General features: G+C 46.8%; 5 protein-coding genes across 5 annotated transcripts; 3 read left to right on the top strand and 2 right to left on the bottom strand.

Moving 5' to 3' along the window:
* Positions 1-277: 277 nt before the first annotated feature.
* On the top strand, positions 278-3,886 carry N7483_001271 (peroxidase/cytochrome P450 family protein; the record flags this gene model as incomplete). The annotated part of the gene is made up of 6 exons (XM_057084708.1): positions 278-682; positions 757-854; positions 921-1,162; positions 1,221-3,273; positions 3,329-3,774; positions 3,837-3,886. The coding sequence occupies 6 exons, from the start codon at positions 278-280 to the stop codon at positions 3,884-3,886; spliced, it is 3,294 nt and encodes a 1,097-aa protein (XP_056950857.1).
* Positions 3,887-5,390: 1,504 nt separating this feature from the next.
* On the bottom strand, positions 5,391-5,911 carry N7483_001270 (uncharacterized protein; the record flags this gene model as incomplete). The annotated part of the gene is made up of 2 exons (XM_057084707.1): positions 5,391-5,424; positions 5,496-5,911. The coding sequence occupies 2 exons, from the start codon at positions 5,909-5,911 to the stop codon at positions 5,391-5,393; spliced, it is 450 nt and encodes a 149-aa protein (XP_056950856.1).
* A 3,137-nt stretch (positions 5,912-9,048) lies between these two features.
* On the top strand, positions 9,049-10,152 carry N7483_001269 (uncharacterized protein; the record flags this gene model as incomplete). The annotated part of the gene is made up of 1 exon (XM_057084706.1): positions 9,049-10,152. One exon carries the CDS (start codon positions 9,049-9,051, stop codon positions 10,150-10,152), a length of 1,104 nt encoding a protein of 367 aa, XP_056950855.1.
* Positions 10,153-12,207: 2,055 nt separating this feature from the next.
* N7483_001268 (dynactin subunit 5) lies at positions 12,208-12,895 on the top strand (the record flags this gene model as incomplete). Its single annotated transcript, XM_057084705.1, has 2 exons — positions 12,208-12,246; positions 12,332-12,895. 2 exons carry the CDS (start codon positions 12,208-12,210, stop codon positions 12,893-12,895), a joined length of 603 nt encoding a protein of 200 aa, XP_056950854.1.
* A 267-nt stretch (positions 12,896-13,162) lies between these two features.
* ccg9 (putative trehalose synthase (Ccg-9)) lies at positions 13,163-15,527 on the bottom strand (the record flags this gene model as incomplete). The annotated part of the gene is made up of 6 exons (XM_057084704.1): positions 13,163-13,878; positions 13,947-14,056; positions 14,101-14,565; positions 14,631-14,906; positions 14,960-15,366; positions 15,423-15,527. The coding sequence occupies 6 exons, from the start codon at positions 15,525-15,527 to the stop codon at positions 13,163-13,165; spliced, it is 2,079 nt and encodes a 692-aa protein (XP_056950853.1).
* Between the last annotated feature and the right edge of the window lie 409 nt (positions 15,528-15,936).

The raw sequence follows: 15,936 nt of genomic DNA, 5'->3' as shown, positions 1-15,936 counted from the left end.
CAAATCACTGTCCTGGAGTCAATCAACTATTGGCGATAACAAATCCGCCACTTATGCTTGCTCCACAGTCCTGCAGCTGTGGTGACCTGGGTTGCCCACACAGCTCGTTTTTAAATCCGAGGGTCGTGTACTTTTCTTATTCTTCTTCCCCCTGATCTGTCAATTTAAAGCCATTGTTTTTTTATTCTTTTATTATTTTCCTCCTCCTAATTTTCTGTTTTTGTATTTCCTTTCGAGTGACATTGTCTGTGTGAGCCTCAGACTACAGTTCGTCACCATGTTGCGGAGATTCTCTACACAGTTCAAGAAGAACAAGGACGGCGCCAATGGCGAGGTCGAGGTGAAGGCCGAGAAGGCCGAGAAGCAGAGCAAGCGCTTTTCTAAGGCTTCCCCTCCTCGCAAAGCTTCTCCCAAGGTCGTTGAGGACAACCACCAGGTGAAGCGTGCCGAGGTTGTTGCTGTTTTTGAGAAGTACGCGCAAGCCATTCATGCTTCGCGCGAGCCTCTGCCCAACCAGACCGGCGATGGCACCTACCTTAAGCACGACCAGTCCACTGGTCTGATTGACGACATTAAGACCCTCAATCTCGGGGATCTCAGCACAGTCAAGGATCTCGTCCAGAACAAGCTTTCTGGTGAGCTGATTAATGACAAGACCTACCTCATGGAGCGCATTATTCAGGTACGAGCAGTCTCAATTGGAATTAGATTTGACAGCAATTGGGCTATGAAACTAATCTGAATACTGATATATAGCTTGTCGCCGATATGCCCGGTCACTCTAAGAACCGTGTCGAGCTCACCAACCAATTCCTTGACGAGCTGTGGAACTCAATTCCTCACCCTCCTCTCTCGTAAGAGATCCCTTTCATAGCTATGCGCCAGAGCTACAGAGAAAAAAAAAATTAACATGATGACAGTTACATGGGCGATGAATACCAGTACCGTTCTGCCGATGGTTCCAACAACAACCCCACCCTTCCTTGGTTGGGTGCTGCTAACACCGCATACTGCCGCACAATTCCCCCTCTCACAATCCAGCCCAGTGGTCTGCCTGATCCTGGTCTGATCTTTGACAGCTTGTTCGCTCGTCAGGAATTCACTCCTCACCCTAACAAGGTGTCTAGTGTTTTCTTCGACTGGGCCTCTCTGATTATTCACGGTTGGTTCCTCTGGAATATTTGGAAATTATAGTACAGGCGCTGATTTTTCATCTATAGACATCTTCCAGACCGATTACCGCCAGCAGCACTTGAACAAGACCTCTGCCTACTTGGATCTCTCCATTCTGTACGGTGATGTCAAGGAGCAGCAGGATCTTATCCGTTCCCACAAGGACGGTAAGCTGAAGCCCGATTGTTTCTCTGAAGGTCGTCTGAATGCTCTCCCCCCTGCCTGTGGTGTTCTACTTGTTATGCTTAACCGTTTCCACAACCACGTTGTTGAGCAGATTGCTGAGATCAACGAGAATGGCCGCTTCTCCATCCCTAAGCCTAGACCCGGTCTGTCTGACGCAGACATTGAGAAGGCCTGGGTCAAGCGTGACGAGGATCTGTTCCAGACTGCTCGTCTGATCACTTGTGGTCTGTACATTAACATCACTCTGTACGATTACTTGCGTACTATTGTCAACCTGAACCGCAGCAACTCTACTTGGTGCCTGGACCCCCGTGCCCAGATGGAGAAGGCTGGTGCTACTCCCTCCGGTCTCGGTAACCAGTGTTCCGTTGAGTTCAACCTGGCCTACCGTTGGCACTCTACCATCGCCGAGGGCGATGAGAAGTGGATTGACCAGCTTTACCATGATCTCATGGGCAAGCCTGCTGAGGAGGTCACCATGCATGAGTTGCTGGTTGGTATGAAGAAGGTTGAGAGTATGCTGGACCCCGATCCTTCCAAGCGTGAATTCGGCCACCTGAAGCGTCAGGAGGACGGTACCTTCAAGGATGAGGAACTTGTTGCTATCCTTAAGAACGCTACCGAGGACGTTGCCAGTGCTTTCGGTCCCCGTAACGTCCCCAAGGCTCTCCGTTCCATCGAGATTCTCGGTATGGAGGCTGCCCGTAGATGGCACGTTGGTTCCCTCAATGAGTTCCGTAAGCACTTCGGCTTGAAGACTTACGATACCTTTGAGGAGATCAACTCTGACCCTGAGATTGCCAACACTCTCCGTCACCTGTACGAGCACCCTGACTACGTTGAGCTGTACCCCGGTATTGTCTCCGAGGAAGCTAAGGAGCCCAAGATCCCCGGTGTTGGTATCTGCCCTACCTACACCATCTCTCGTGCCGTTCTGTCCGATGCCGTGGCTCTGGTCCGTGGTGACCGTCACTACACCATTGACTATAACGCTCGTAACTTGACCAACTGGGGTTACAACGAGTGCCGCTACGACCTAAACATCAACCAGGGTTGTGTCTTCTACAAGCTGGCTACTCGTGCCTTCCCCAACTACTACGCGCCTGACTCGATCTACGCTCACTACCCCATGACCATCCCCACCGAGAACCGTAACATCATGAAGATGCTCGGCCGTGAGCAGGACTACTCTTACGAGGCTCCTTCCTTCACTGCTTCGCGTGTCAACCTCACCTCTCACCAGGCTGCTAAGCAGGTTCTGGAGAACCCCAAGGACTTCAAGGCTTCCTGGAGCACCGCTCTTGAGGAGCTCTTTGGCAAGGGCGAGTTTGACACCAAGCAGCAGGAGGCTATGAGCAAGGCCTTCGGCACTGAGGACCTCCCCAAGCTCATCAAGAAGTTCTACGAGGAGACCACCTTGCACCTCCTTCAGCAGAATGGTGGCAAGATTGCTAAGATCAACCAGATTGATATTACTCGTGATGTCGGCAATGCCGCTCACGTTTACTTCGCCGCTGCTCTCTTCGGTCTGCCATTGAAGACCGAGGAGAACCCCTCCGGTCTCTTCACTGAGCACGAGATGTACATGATCCTCACCACCATCTTCTCTGCGCTCTTCTTCGACGTGGACGCTACCAAGTCGTACTCCCTTAACCGTGCTGCCACTGTTGTTGCTCAGCAGCTCGGCTCCGTCGTTGAGGCCACCGTCAAGGCTGACACTAACAGCGGTCTCTTCTCTGGTCTGATGAACAGCTTCCGCCCCCACGACAATGCTCTCCGTGAGTACGGTACCGCTGCTCTGCGCCGTCTCCAGGAATCCGGTCTCAGCTCTTCCGAGATCACCTGGTCTCAGATCATCCCGACCATCGTCTCCCTGGTCCCCACCCAGGGCCAGGTCTTCACTCAGGTCATCGAGTACTACACCGGCGAGGGCAAGCAGTACCTGCCTGAGATCAACCGTCTCGCCAAGGAAGACTCCCCCCGAGAACGACGAGCAGCTGTACCGCTACTGCCTGGAGGCCATCCGTATCAACGGCACCTTCGGCGCTTACCGCGAGGCTCAGGCTAACGTCACCGTGGAGGACAACGGCAAGACCGTCGAGATCCAGCCCGGTAACAAGGTCTTCGCTTCTTTCGTCCAGGCCAACCACGACGCTAGCGTCTTCCCTGACCCCACTGAGGTCAAGCTCGACCGTCCTCTCGACTCCTACATTACCATCGGCCAGGGCGCCAACACTGGCTTCGGTCAGGAGATTACCAAGATTGCTCTGGTTTCTATGCTCCGTGTCGTCGGTGGTCTGCAGAACCTGCGCCGCGCCCCAGGTGCTCAGGGTCAGCTTCCTAAGATTAAGCAGGATGGTGGTTACTTCGTCTACCTGCGCCAGGATGGCACCTCTTACTTCCCCTTCCCTATGTGTAAGTTTTTCTTTCCTCCAAATACGTTTGTGAATGGTATACTAATAAAAATTTTACTACAGGTCTCAAGCTTCACTGGGATGGAGACTTCGAGTTCACGCAGAAGAAATAAGCGATTTTCTCTGCAACGCTATCAAAACCAAGCCTGTTTAGTACTGGACTCTTACCGTCCCAGGCTTGGAATAATGTGCGGTCTCCCAAATGGGAGATCACGTCTTACGTTTTGATTTTATTGTTTTCGGAGACATTTCGTTCTCCAGGATATCCCGAAATTATGCTTCTAGTTGTGGGAAGTTTTGTTCTTGTAGTGTATATTCACGGTTCAATGACCACAAAGTTATACCATATATTTTCATTTTTTCATCCATCATTTCTTCTAAAACTACATTGGTATCATAATACTTAAATCAAAAAATCCGGCTGAACATAGTCGCTGTGCCGGGGAACAAAGCTGTAAGATCGCGACTGCTAACTCCGTCTCTTGACCCGTTCCTCCATTCCATAAGGTCGAGCTTGGGACTTCCACATAATTCCATTCCAGGTCTGCTTCTTCTTCTTTCAGATTCCACATCCCAGTTCCTTTGTGCGTCCAGCGATAGAGATAGAGTTTCTCGCATGAGAAACTAAATTCATCGATCATGTCACCACTTACTATCTCTAGACAAGAGGTGAGAAGATTGAGCGATTCGCTAATCAATAGTGACGTTTGACGAGAGGAATTTTGGAGAACTCTCAGGATCTCTATATGGCTTTGGGCTGCGACGAGGAGGGTTGATGGGGAAGTAAGACGTTCGAAGGAGGATTGAAAGGTGAATTGGCGAAGAGCGAGACTTTGGACTGCGGAGGAGAGACAGATGAAGTATATTGTTGTTGGGGAGAGGTTTTCCACGTTGGGATCGATGGATAGTAGGGGCTGCAGAACCTAAATTTGTCTGTGTTAGTTAGATATCCTGGGGTAAGTGATTGAGTACATACCTCGCTTAGGAGAAGTGAATGTTCAAGAATGTGACAGAATCTCTCAACTTGGAGGTATGATCGGTCCTTGAGTAAATTTATGATGTCTCTGGTAGAGTCTGGGGGCGGGTTAATTTTGATATTCCCTTGTGATCATCCATGAGTGGTATTGGATCTCTCACATAGTACAATGAAGAAGCCGTGCATCCATATCATAGCTTCAAATTGATAAGCATGTTCTAGCTTGCTGAATTGAAGTAGATCTTCGGGGAATTGGAAAAAGTAATCGTCCAGTTGTGCTTTTGTCTCAATCCATGATGGTGATCCGATTGAATCCTCTTCAACAATTCCCTTGACAATGCTGCGAGAAAAAAGTCAGTTACCTAATAATGTTCGTATGACTCAGTTGAATTTGGTCCAAACCATACCTTCTAAATGGGTTGAATAAATTGAAAGAAGAATGATCCCCAGATGGAATACTTCTAGCCAAATCCAATGAATGACCCATACAATGCCATTCCTCATCTGTCACGAATTGTATTGAATCATTCGACTTCGACTGTGGAGGGAGCATATCCACACGGTTATGACTTAGTGCGAGGACACTTTCGAGAAGATTGTTAGTGATTTTTAGGCCATTGAGCTATGAATCCAGGCCAAATTTACCACTCCTGGAAGTTGATTCCAATATCTATCCTGGAGATGTGAGATTCATGTCAGAAAAGAATCTTGAAATCTTGCGGTCACAATAAGATTAATTCTCTTACCGGCGTATCAACTCCCTAGAGTATAGAGATCTGCTCTCATATTCCCGCTGAGCATGATCAAAAGCGAATCGTGCAAGAGAGCACCATTGGATTGCCGTTTCCGAGAATTGCTCTACTCTACACCAAGTATGGCTGAGTAGTAGAAGACAAAGGACATTGGGTAAGGTGAGGTGGTTGTCCTTTGATGGGATCTTCTGAATGAATGAAAGGGTAGCGATATGAAGTGAATCTCGATCCGCCTTGACCTTCTCCTGCTGATAGCCAGAAACCTGGGATCCATATAGCTTCAAGGCGATTGCAACTAATGTGCAACGGAACTCGGGTTGAAGAATCACATCCTCCAAGGTCTGTTTTAGAGGATGATCGTAGCTTAATTCCAGGGTTGTACAGGCAGGGATAATGCTGTATAGGCCCATGCGTGGGGTTGAGGATAGGAATTGTTGAATAAGAGATAAGATTACCTCATAGGATAAGGATAGTTCCGGTAAACCTCGAAGAAAAGGTGAGATCTCGGTAGGTGGCGATGCACTTTGCGATGACTGGAGAGCCGTGTCTTCTGGGGAATGCTGGCAAGAAGTATAAGTTTGCTGCTAAAAGTGATATAACTTGATCCGTTAAACAGAACTTGAAGGTTCTTGACATACACGAGATCGAGAGGCACCCTTTGGAGGGCGGCCACGCGCACGCTGTGGTCGGTCGTTGGTACACGTAAGACCAAGACGCTCACATCTTCCACAAGGATTGCCAAATGGACATTGTGTTTTCTAATGAGAGTAAGTTGCTGAAACGTCAAATACTCGGACCCTGACGAACTGACTAGGGAGTGGCACCGATCGCAAGCCCTTGGCGCGGCCTCAAAGGGCGAATCAATGTCCATGGCCCAAGACTTGACGCCTTATCTAGTAATAATTCGAATATCATTGAGTGTGACCCTGTGTTATGCCAAGGGGAAAATGCTTGTAGTTTTGTAGATTTGTGGGCACTACTACCCCATTGAGTTGAACTAGGGTACGCACTATCCATGGAACCAGTATTCCTTGGCTTTTCCCTTATCCCAAATTAAACCAATAAGATGTAGGTTAAGACTACGATCTATGAAAGAATTTAGGTGCCTAATCAGCCCATAGATCCGTCAATTGGTGGATTATTTATAGTTTAAGAGATCGACAGTTTCCCTGACTGCTCTGTCTGGAGTGGTGAACTTTATGCTTATTTTGTTGACGTGAGCTACTAGTAGTGTTTCAAATATGATCTAAAGTTTTCTGTCTTAAAGCCCGTATCATCTCTAGGTCTCATGATATCTTTGGGGCTGGGACATACGTACACTTAATAGTTCTTTGAATAAAGTGCGAGTGGCTATGCAAAACGATGCCGAAGCCGATTCGGGGTTGAAAAAAATTCCCCACATTGCGCACCACATAAGAAAATTCTTCATGATTATAAACCCGGAGTTATAGGAACTTGAACCTACCTAGGTAGAGATTGACCTCGGGACTCGGATCTCGGAGGTATTAACTACTAGGTATTATGTAGCCGACACGGATCTTCCAATGTGGAGATGAATAATACACGTGGTGTAGATATTCCGTTTAAAAATGCTTGGCAGCAAGACATTGATGTGAAACATTTACCATCCATGGTCAGAATGCATAAACTATTGAGAATAACTTACCTTGACCTTCCTTTCTCAGACTCGGACCAGGTTTCTTTATCTGGAGAGAAACGTCTGTTCACATGTGCACAGGTCTATGTTAGACCATGTGCCGTTGCCGCAGCCGAACATTTCTAGAAGACCCACATTCCCAGTTTTTTTCAATGCTTCCAGGAATTCCCCCCCAGATGTGCATGGAATTCTAGTCAATGAGAATATTGGAATGTGAGTTACTAAGCCTAATGCACATAAAAAATAGGTCTGCACTAAGATTCCCGGGCCCGGCGAGTTAATCTGATGTAATGAGCCGATCTTTATCTCCCCGAGTCGGCAATTTGGAAGATTTGAAGATCAATGAGATTCAATATTCTTTGAGCGTGCCTCAAGGAACAACTGTTTGAGGTACTAAGAGTAAAAGACTTGAGAATTCCACTTGCCTACTACCCACCTGTTCCTGCCGTTTAGCCATTGAAGGGAAAAAAATCTCAATCATATCACACAAAAATAGAAAGCCGGCCAAGTCATTGGCTGCAGTGGTGAAGATCACTTGCATACTACATAGTACCTTTGTTAAAATCACTTCATTTCAAACGGGGCGGTCTTAGACGAGGCTGATTTGGACTATGATAATCAGGGCTTAGGATAAAAGCAGATATCGCACTAGGCAGCATGTAAACCCAGCTAATCCAGCTAATTTAGCTATCTACAAAAAACCTAATATTAGGCATGTGACCTTCATAAAGAGATAATGAGGCATTTCCCCTTAAGATAGGGAGGATTGAATTGAATGGCTCGTGCACAAATGTGGGGATCAAGGGAAAAATGGGCTTTCAAGTTGGGGGTCTATGCTTTAAGTTAAAGAGGCTGATACGAAGTGCCGCGTAAGATGTTGTGCCCCAGAGGCAAAGACTAGGGGTCGCTCGTATCCACTAGGCAGTATCAATCTTAACTCCGCGGGCTTTTGAAAGTCGAGTCATCAAACACCGGCATTCAGAGATTTCATGATAAAAAATTTCAATATACTAACGCAAATTGGAAAGGAACCCTTGATCACCCGTCATTAGGAACCCACATAGTGTGAAATTAAGGTGAAATGCAGTTGGTGCTAAGCACTTATCAGATTCCTGAATTGGGGCATTGATATGTCTTATTCGTTAATTTCATCCTAATCTACTCCACATTTCCACCTTTAAGCCCCACCATTGAACCAGAGAAACTAACCGACGGTAAATTACTTTCTATGGTCCCATCATATTCTCAAACCAATAGTCACCTCGTATTCATGCACGTTCAAAAGCAAGTCCGGTTCCTGAATTTAATCATTGCTTTTTTCTAAATGGTACTGAATTACGCACAGACCCATAGAAAATAGATCGTTGCCTAGCACCCTGAAGAAGAACTATAGGAGCTGCTATGAAGCTTGAAATCTACCGTCGGTGTCCTGCTTTATATCGATTTTGAGAAGTCATATTCTCTGTATCAATTTCATCATTCTTTGTGGGGATGTGCTATACGAATTGCATTGATGCCGAAAATGCTCCAAGATGAGCTATTTCGATGTCACGGCATGGAATTTGAAACTCAGTGGCGCCGATAATCAAAATATCCGATTCCGTGCGTGCATCATTGGATTCTGCAATTGGCTTTTTTGGACTTGCATTGATCGCTAATAAAGTTCTATGATCAGTGATTCGACGGTGTCAACGAACTCTCGTGGCCATTCCGGGATACGGGGTTCCGATCTTACAATGTTTGATGCCACTTGCAGCACGTCACGCGACCAGTCTTGCTGCATTGTTATCGCTAGCTCTTAGGTTCCGCTCATTGGAATCCTTAAGTGATGGCATCAATGACTCGGCTCCTGTCAAAAATAGCTCGAATAGGTCGAGTCCGACTCTTGTAATGGATAGTTATCAGCAAGTTATCTCAAATCTCCGATCCAACCTATTTCGTCTGCAGTCTGGACAGGGAGATATTGAGGAAGCGATCGCCGTTTCTATGATTCTGTGGATTTTCGGCTTACCCGGACACGAGATTTGGTCGATTCATCTGAATGGACTTATTGCTTTACTCGAGTCTACACCAATTCCCGCCTCTGGTACTCAAATTCAATCAAATCTTCACCAATTTGCGACAATGACAGCAGCTCATCTCGATATCAGGGCGATGTCGGTTGGAAGACGTGAGTCTAGTCAGAGACTTTGGCTTCGTTGGCGATTATGTTCCCCGGATGAGATCCTGAGCCTTTCTGTCGAGGAGAAGGCATTCTCCGGGTGGGAAATCAGCTCCGGATACCCCGAAAGTCTGATGACGATAATTGCCTTGGTATCTGCCATTGTGGAAGACGATTTCTCGGGAAAGGAGATGGACTCTGTTTATAGAGAATATCTTGAGCAACTCGCATTTCAAACATCCCATGCAGGCTCTGGGGTCAGTCCCATCTATGGGTCTCCTATGATGGCTAACACAAGAAACGCTAAACTGATTGCATTCATGGAGTCGATCATCACTCAATGGAAACCGCCCTCAATCCCCGACTCAATGCCCTTGGAAACAAGCATAACTCTCACTGGAATGTGGGAGCTCATGCGAAAGACGGCATTGATCTACCTATGGCGTGGTGGTTTCGAAGCCGACATCACGGTTCCTTTACCGAGGGAACAAGAAATTTCTGTCAACCGATTTACCCGGGAGATATGTGGAGGGATTGAGCAGGTTATTCAAGCTGCGGAAAAGTTTCATATACCCATGGCTAATTCCCTGATATGGCCGCTGGCGGTTATTGGGAATGAAGCATCAAGATCTCCAGCTTTGCAGGCCAAAGTTCGAGAATATCTTGAGCGCATTTATACTTATTTTCAGATACCCCATCATAAAATGATGGCTACTTTACTTCAGCAATTGTGGGACAGGGCGTTAAAGAAGGGTTCTGGCGCTGGTTCTGGTGCTCCCTTGTGTTTGCATCTTATCTGTTTAGAAGAAAATATACGATTGCCTCTACTTTAGACCAATCTAAAAGAACATTTTGAATCAGAATGGCATTTTACTATAGTGCTCGTAGATATTTTCCAGGAAATGTGAAGTGTAGGAGTACTGACATGGAGTCTTTCCACGGCAGGGAGTATAGAGGTCTATAGGTCTAATCACAAATCCTGAGAGGAGCGAAGTATGTACTAGGGGCTGCAGCTGCGCATGTGCAATCATCTACATGGATATAACCCTGGAGCCTGGAGATAAAAGCTGTTTACATAATCTTAGGGGTCCTATTGCCCAGGTGCTGCCACGCGTACCTATGGTACTATTCAAAGCCTTCAACTCCTTTTTAGGAACGAGGCAGTGGGGTGTTATTATGACATCCACATCCCAACTTGAACTTTAAGGAAGCAGGTTCAAATTCTACCAAATCCCTTCAAATTCTCATCAGCATCATAATCATCGCTTTTTACTCTTCCTCCTCAATGCCAGCACAACTTCTACAATTCAACATGACGTCCATCACCGGCGAAGACCTTTACACGAACGCCCTCACCACTCTTTTGCTCACCTCTTTGGCACCACTGAGCTCAATAATAGGAGCAAAGCTCCTGAATATGCTGATGCGTCACACAAGTCCAGACCGGACAAATATCTACGAGCGGCTACTGTTTGCAGTGATTGGAATATACCTGCTCCTTTTATGTATCCTTTTATGGTTTGGTAACATTCGGCCCATGATACGGATGCTGGATGTCCTGAAAAGCAGGTATTATGCTTCTCAAACTGATGATGGGTTTTGAGCGTTACTTGGAAAATACCGTAATTAGTTGGGCTGAAATATGGCGTTTTTCAGGTGGTGCTGATGATCGGGGTGCTATGGCTTTTACAAGGTGATATCATCATCACTCTATCTCCTAACATTACATTTACCTGCACCTGTGCTGACATCTCCTCATACTAAAGCCTGAGATTGGTTTGAGATATCTATTCAAATGGAAAATGTTTAATGGTCGCTTTATTTATCTCGAAGGGGAATTGGAATACTCGAATGGGCCGCTGGCATAATATACTCTGATTCTTACTGGTCAAACATTTAAAGCGATCGACTCCTTTTTAAGAACGGAGTGGGTGTTATTATGAGGCCCCCACATCACAACTCGAAATTTAAGGAATTGCAGATTCAAATTCTACTAGATCCCTTTCAACCTCCATCCAGATGTCCATCAGAGTTATTAGATTATACTCTTCTTCTTCAGTGCACCTCCCACAAATCAACATGGCACCCGTCAATTTCATCGACCTGTACATGAGCGCATTCGGGAGTCTTAGTCTCATGTTTTTGGCATCACTGAGCTCAGTAGGAGGGGCATTGCTCCTGAAAATGACGGTACCTCACGAGGGGACAGATATCTTCGACCAGCTACTTTTTGCAGTGCTCGGAATATTCATGCTCCTTTTGAGTGCCCTTTTATGGGTTGGTAACACTCGGCTCATGATAACTGTTCTGGATGACTGGAGGAGCTATTGTGCTTCTCAAATGAGGAATAATGGGCGTTGAGCGTTACCTGGAAAACTTACTTGACAAAAGCTTTATAATTTTTTGGACTGAAATATACCTGTTATTGTCAGGTAGTGTTGGTGATTGGGGGTGCTACTAATGGCTTTTACATGGTGATATTATCAACACACTATCTCCTACTACTGCCGTTGAGTTTAGCTTGAAATTTCTCATAGAGCCTGGCTACTGGAACCAAAGAACTAGTATCGATTCGAACTATCTGTTTAATGGTCGCTTTATCCATCTCGAACGGGGAAATGGAATACAATGGGCACAATGTGGGATGGGAAGGGGTTTCGAAGCCGCTGGACTTGAACTGTGTTAAATCGAAATCTTCAATGAAGATAATTGCTTCTGGACCGTATCTCATCCAGCATAAATTAAATCATCACGAACTATTTTCTGTCTTGATTCCTCTCAGACTATCCAAGAAGCCTGTATACCCCCATCACACCGCCTTCCTGGACCCGCATCTATCACCATCACCATAACATCCAAGACCAAACAAATAACCAAGCTCCTCCAAAATGCCTCCCAAAGTCGCAAAGGGCGAGTACATCGAGACAGTATGTGAACAATTTCTCCCTATCTACCTTCAATTGATTCCCACGGCCTCCCCAACCCAATAGAAATCTAGCTAATTCCCACCAGGACACGGGTAACAAGATCTCGCGCCGCTCCCAAATCCACGGCACACAACATATCATTCTAGGCGGCAAAACAGTCATTCAAGCCGAAGCCGTTATCCGTGGCGACTTATACCGAATCCCATCTTCTGCCGCTTCCACAGACCCTAGTAACCCCCCACCATCCAATGCTCCCAGTGTCGCCATCACAGTCGGTCGATACAGCTACATCTCCAAGAGTGCGATCCTACGTCCACCGAGCAGATTACATCGTGGTGTGCACTCCTTTTACCCGCTGAAGATTGGTGACCACGTTTTCGTTGGAGAGTCGGCTGTTGTTGAGGCTGCTTCGCTTGGGAATCATGTTCATGTTGGTGCAGGCGCGACGGTTGGCAGTATGGCTATCATAAAGGATTTTTCGGTCGTCTTGGAAGGAGCGGTTGTTCCGCCTGGTATGGTTGTGCCGAGTTGGTGTGTTGTTGGGGGTAGGCCTGCTCGTATTGTTGGGGAGGTTGGTGAGGGATATGGGGTTGAAGGTGCGGAGGGTGGTTTGGCGAGGGAGCGATATAGGGTTGTTGGAAGGCCCTAGAGTGGTTTGGTTGGATTTACATTTTCTTGTTTGTTTATTTGAGCTCCAATGATACCCTCTCGCAGTTTTTTTAACGTTTTTAAACGAAGTTTGATTGTGATGAATATTGACTATCGCTATGACTATTGACTGTTAATTGGGATTTGTTTGATAACGCTATGTTCGGAGACAATTTGGGTGAGGCCATGATATCGGGAGCACAACTTGAAACGAACGGAGGGGAAACAATTTGGCGGGAATGAAAAAGAAGAACTCGGGGACTGATTCCTATCCCATGTTCTCGACCTCGACTGCACGCTTCAGATGGGGGACATCCCCTGTCGCTGGAAGATTAAGTTCCTCAAAGGCCATGTCATTAATCCAACGCCTATTTGGACGTACTAGCTCGCCCTTGGAAAATTTCGAGGCAAGATACAACCAAACCAAAGCATTTCCCACGGTACTCACTTCGTCATAGACGTGGCTAATTGCATATTGCGACATACGACGATACAGATCCTCGTCGGTCCACAGGTTGAATAGGTGATGTGCCACAGTATCGGTGTCGCCTATGTCCACCAGAAACCCATTTTTGTTGTGTTCAACCTGCAACGGGATGCCACCAGCGCGTGTGGCTATGACCGGCTTTCCTTTGTGGATGGCCTCTGACACTTTGACCTCAAACCCTTCACGAGTGGACAACTGCAGTGAAATAGTGGCCTTGGAGAGAAGAGCGTTCAAAACCTGATCAGAGGGCCGTAGTCGCATGACGCAGATCATATGTCGGAGCTCAGGGATCTTGGTCTCAATATGCTCTAGTACTTCGTCATAGATCATCGCTCCGTCTGGGTCATCCACCGAGCCGTGGCCGCATATTAAAAGCTTTGGAGGTGCCAAATCAGGCCGAGCGTTGACGAGGCGGTCATAGAACTTCTCGTACGAGTGTAGCACATCAAAGATGCCTTTCGACGGATCAAATCGCGCTATCTGTATCACGTATTGGTCTAATGCGGAGGGTTATTATCTATCTTATCTCATGAATAACGATCATAGAAAAGCTCCTCCGACATACCTTCAGGATAACGAATAGTCGTCATATCGGCATTCCTGCAAGCTGCATTGAAAATGCGTCCATAATGCGCCACATCCCAGTCGCGCATGTTCTTATTCAGCCCATCCAACCTGGACACGTCAGCATGCTAATGCATATGCTTCGGATCACTTACCAATCAGTCGAAGCCGGCATGTAGCCCACAATTTCAGATGGCACATCGCTAGGCACAAAGGCACTTACTGGGTGACTGATGAAGCAGTCGGCAAGCTTCATCTGGCTCCATAGAAAATCCCATGCCTCGGCCTGGGGCGTTCCAGGCTGCTCGATGAGGTCACTACGAATTTGAATATGGCTTCTGAAAAAAACCGGCCGATCGGGAGCCTTCTCTTTCGCAATGGGTATGATACCTGGCATCTGAGGGTCGTCCACTATTATGATATCGGCACCTCCCTCCGAAGGAGGAAGGAGGGGCCCATCAGGGCCAGTCCAGTATCTCCTGGCGTTTTCTTCAATCCAGCATTGTAGTAATTCTTTGTTTTGCTGACTGAGGCGCTCCCCAGGGCGGGCAACACCTTGTAGAATGTTGTGATTGTCCTTGGTCACCCGGAATACTCCTGGTCGAGGCTTGGGAACGTACCTGTTATTCTTGCAAATCAATATTTTTGGTCATATAATCAATATACTGCAAGGAGGGCCACATACCATCTAATATCCGTGCCTAAGGAGTAAGAGAGCCGTACTAAAGCATGACGCATCAAAGCCACTCCCCCACCCTGAGGAGTCGCGCTGAAGCAGGCAATTCGAACATTTCTTTTCTTCAGATCCTCAGCATAATGATCGACCGCAAACCATGTCTTAGCCGAAACCGTTTTCTTAAAATCATCAAGGTTTGTGAGTCGCACGTGGAAGTCCGTATCAACTTCCACGAGGCCCATAAAACCCACTTGCAGCAGGGGAATATTCTCCGGTCCGAACAATCTGAATTAAGTTCAGCAGTGGGTTTCTCCACAGGTTTGTCGATCTTAACCTACCGCACGCATTTTCGCGACATGGACTCCGCTTCTTCGTCAATCGTTTTAGGATCCCCATCAGGAGCCATCTTACGTTGACGTGATGTGTACCAGTCTGTGACACTGGATTCTGGAAGTACCAGAGGAAGGATGTCGAGTTCGGCCCATAAGCGTGAACAAAGCCTGGAACATCGCTCTGCGACATGTTTGGGCATAGCTACACCGACGATCTTTTCCAAATGTTTCTCCCCATACTCTTTCAGCTCTGCGATAATAAAGTCGGTTGCTTCATCCGCATCGGGCTCGTGTTCAGCGGGATCAAATACTTTCTCGATAAAGTCTAGAAGGTATGTGGTATCGCGGAAGGCAATGGCAATTGTCGAAGCTTGCTGGGTTGAGAAGAACGTCGAAATGCCTGCATAAATGGTCTTTTGGCCATGTGAGCTTTCTGGAAGTAGGCATCGGATATCTCTAGCACGCATACCGCTGAAGGAGGAGCTAGCCATGCATGTCTCCTGAATTGTTGTGAGAGGCGACGCTGCTGCGCTACAGAAGCGCGGCGCTCAAATTCATGCCCAGGGGCAGCCATAGTGCTGAGTATGAAAAGAAGAGATATTGGACGATGTCTAGATGTTTGGTGTAATGTTTCGTAGGTGACACTGGATCATGACGCAACTATCATCATGATGCAACCACGGCTCCTTCCTTGATACATCTGAGTTATCAATATCAAAGACAAACACTCCAAGTTGAAACTATCTTGAGTATTTCGTCGTGCATTGCCTATAATTAATAAATTCTTTTGGCTGTGTTCGTAGCTAAACCGGCACATCTAACCACTGTCCAGATTGAGAATCCAACAACTGGGCAATTCTAGACTAATTTACCTAACAGAACTCGTGGTATACCTAAATTTTATCTTATCAGAAAAATCACATCCCAACCATGGAAGTCAATGTAGATTTCTGATTTCTATATAGCCCAGGGCTCCTATACAT

The sequence above is a fragment of the Penicillium malachiteum genome (assembly GCF_028827825.1).
Source record: "Penicillium malachiteum strain IBT 17515 chromosome Unknown utg000001l:1.0-8184562.0:1.0-8186909.0, whole genome shotgun sequence".
Classification (NCBI taxonomy): Eukaryota; Fungi; Ascomycota; class Eurotiomycetes; order Eurotiales; family Aspergillaceae; genus Penicillium; species Penicillium malachiteum.
This window is presented reverse-complemented; position numbering and strand designations above follow the sequence as displayed.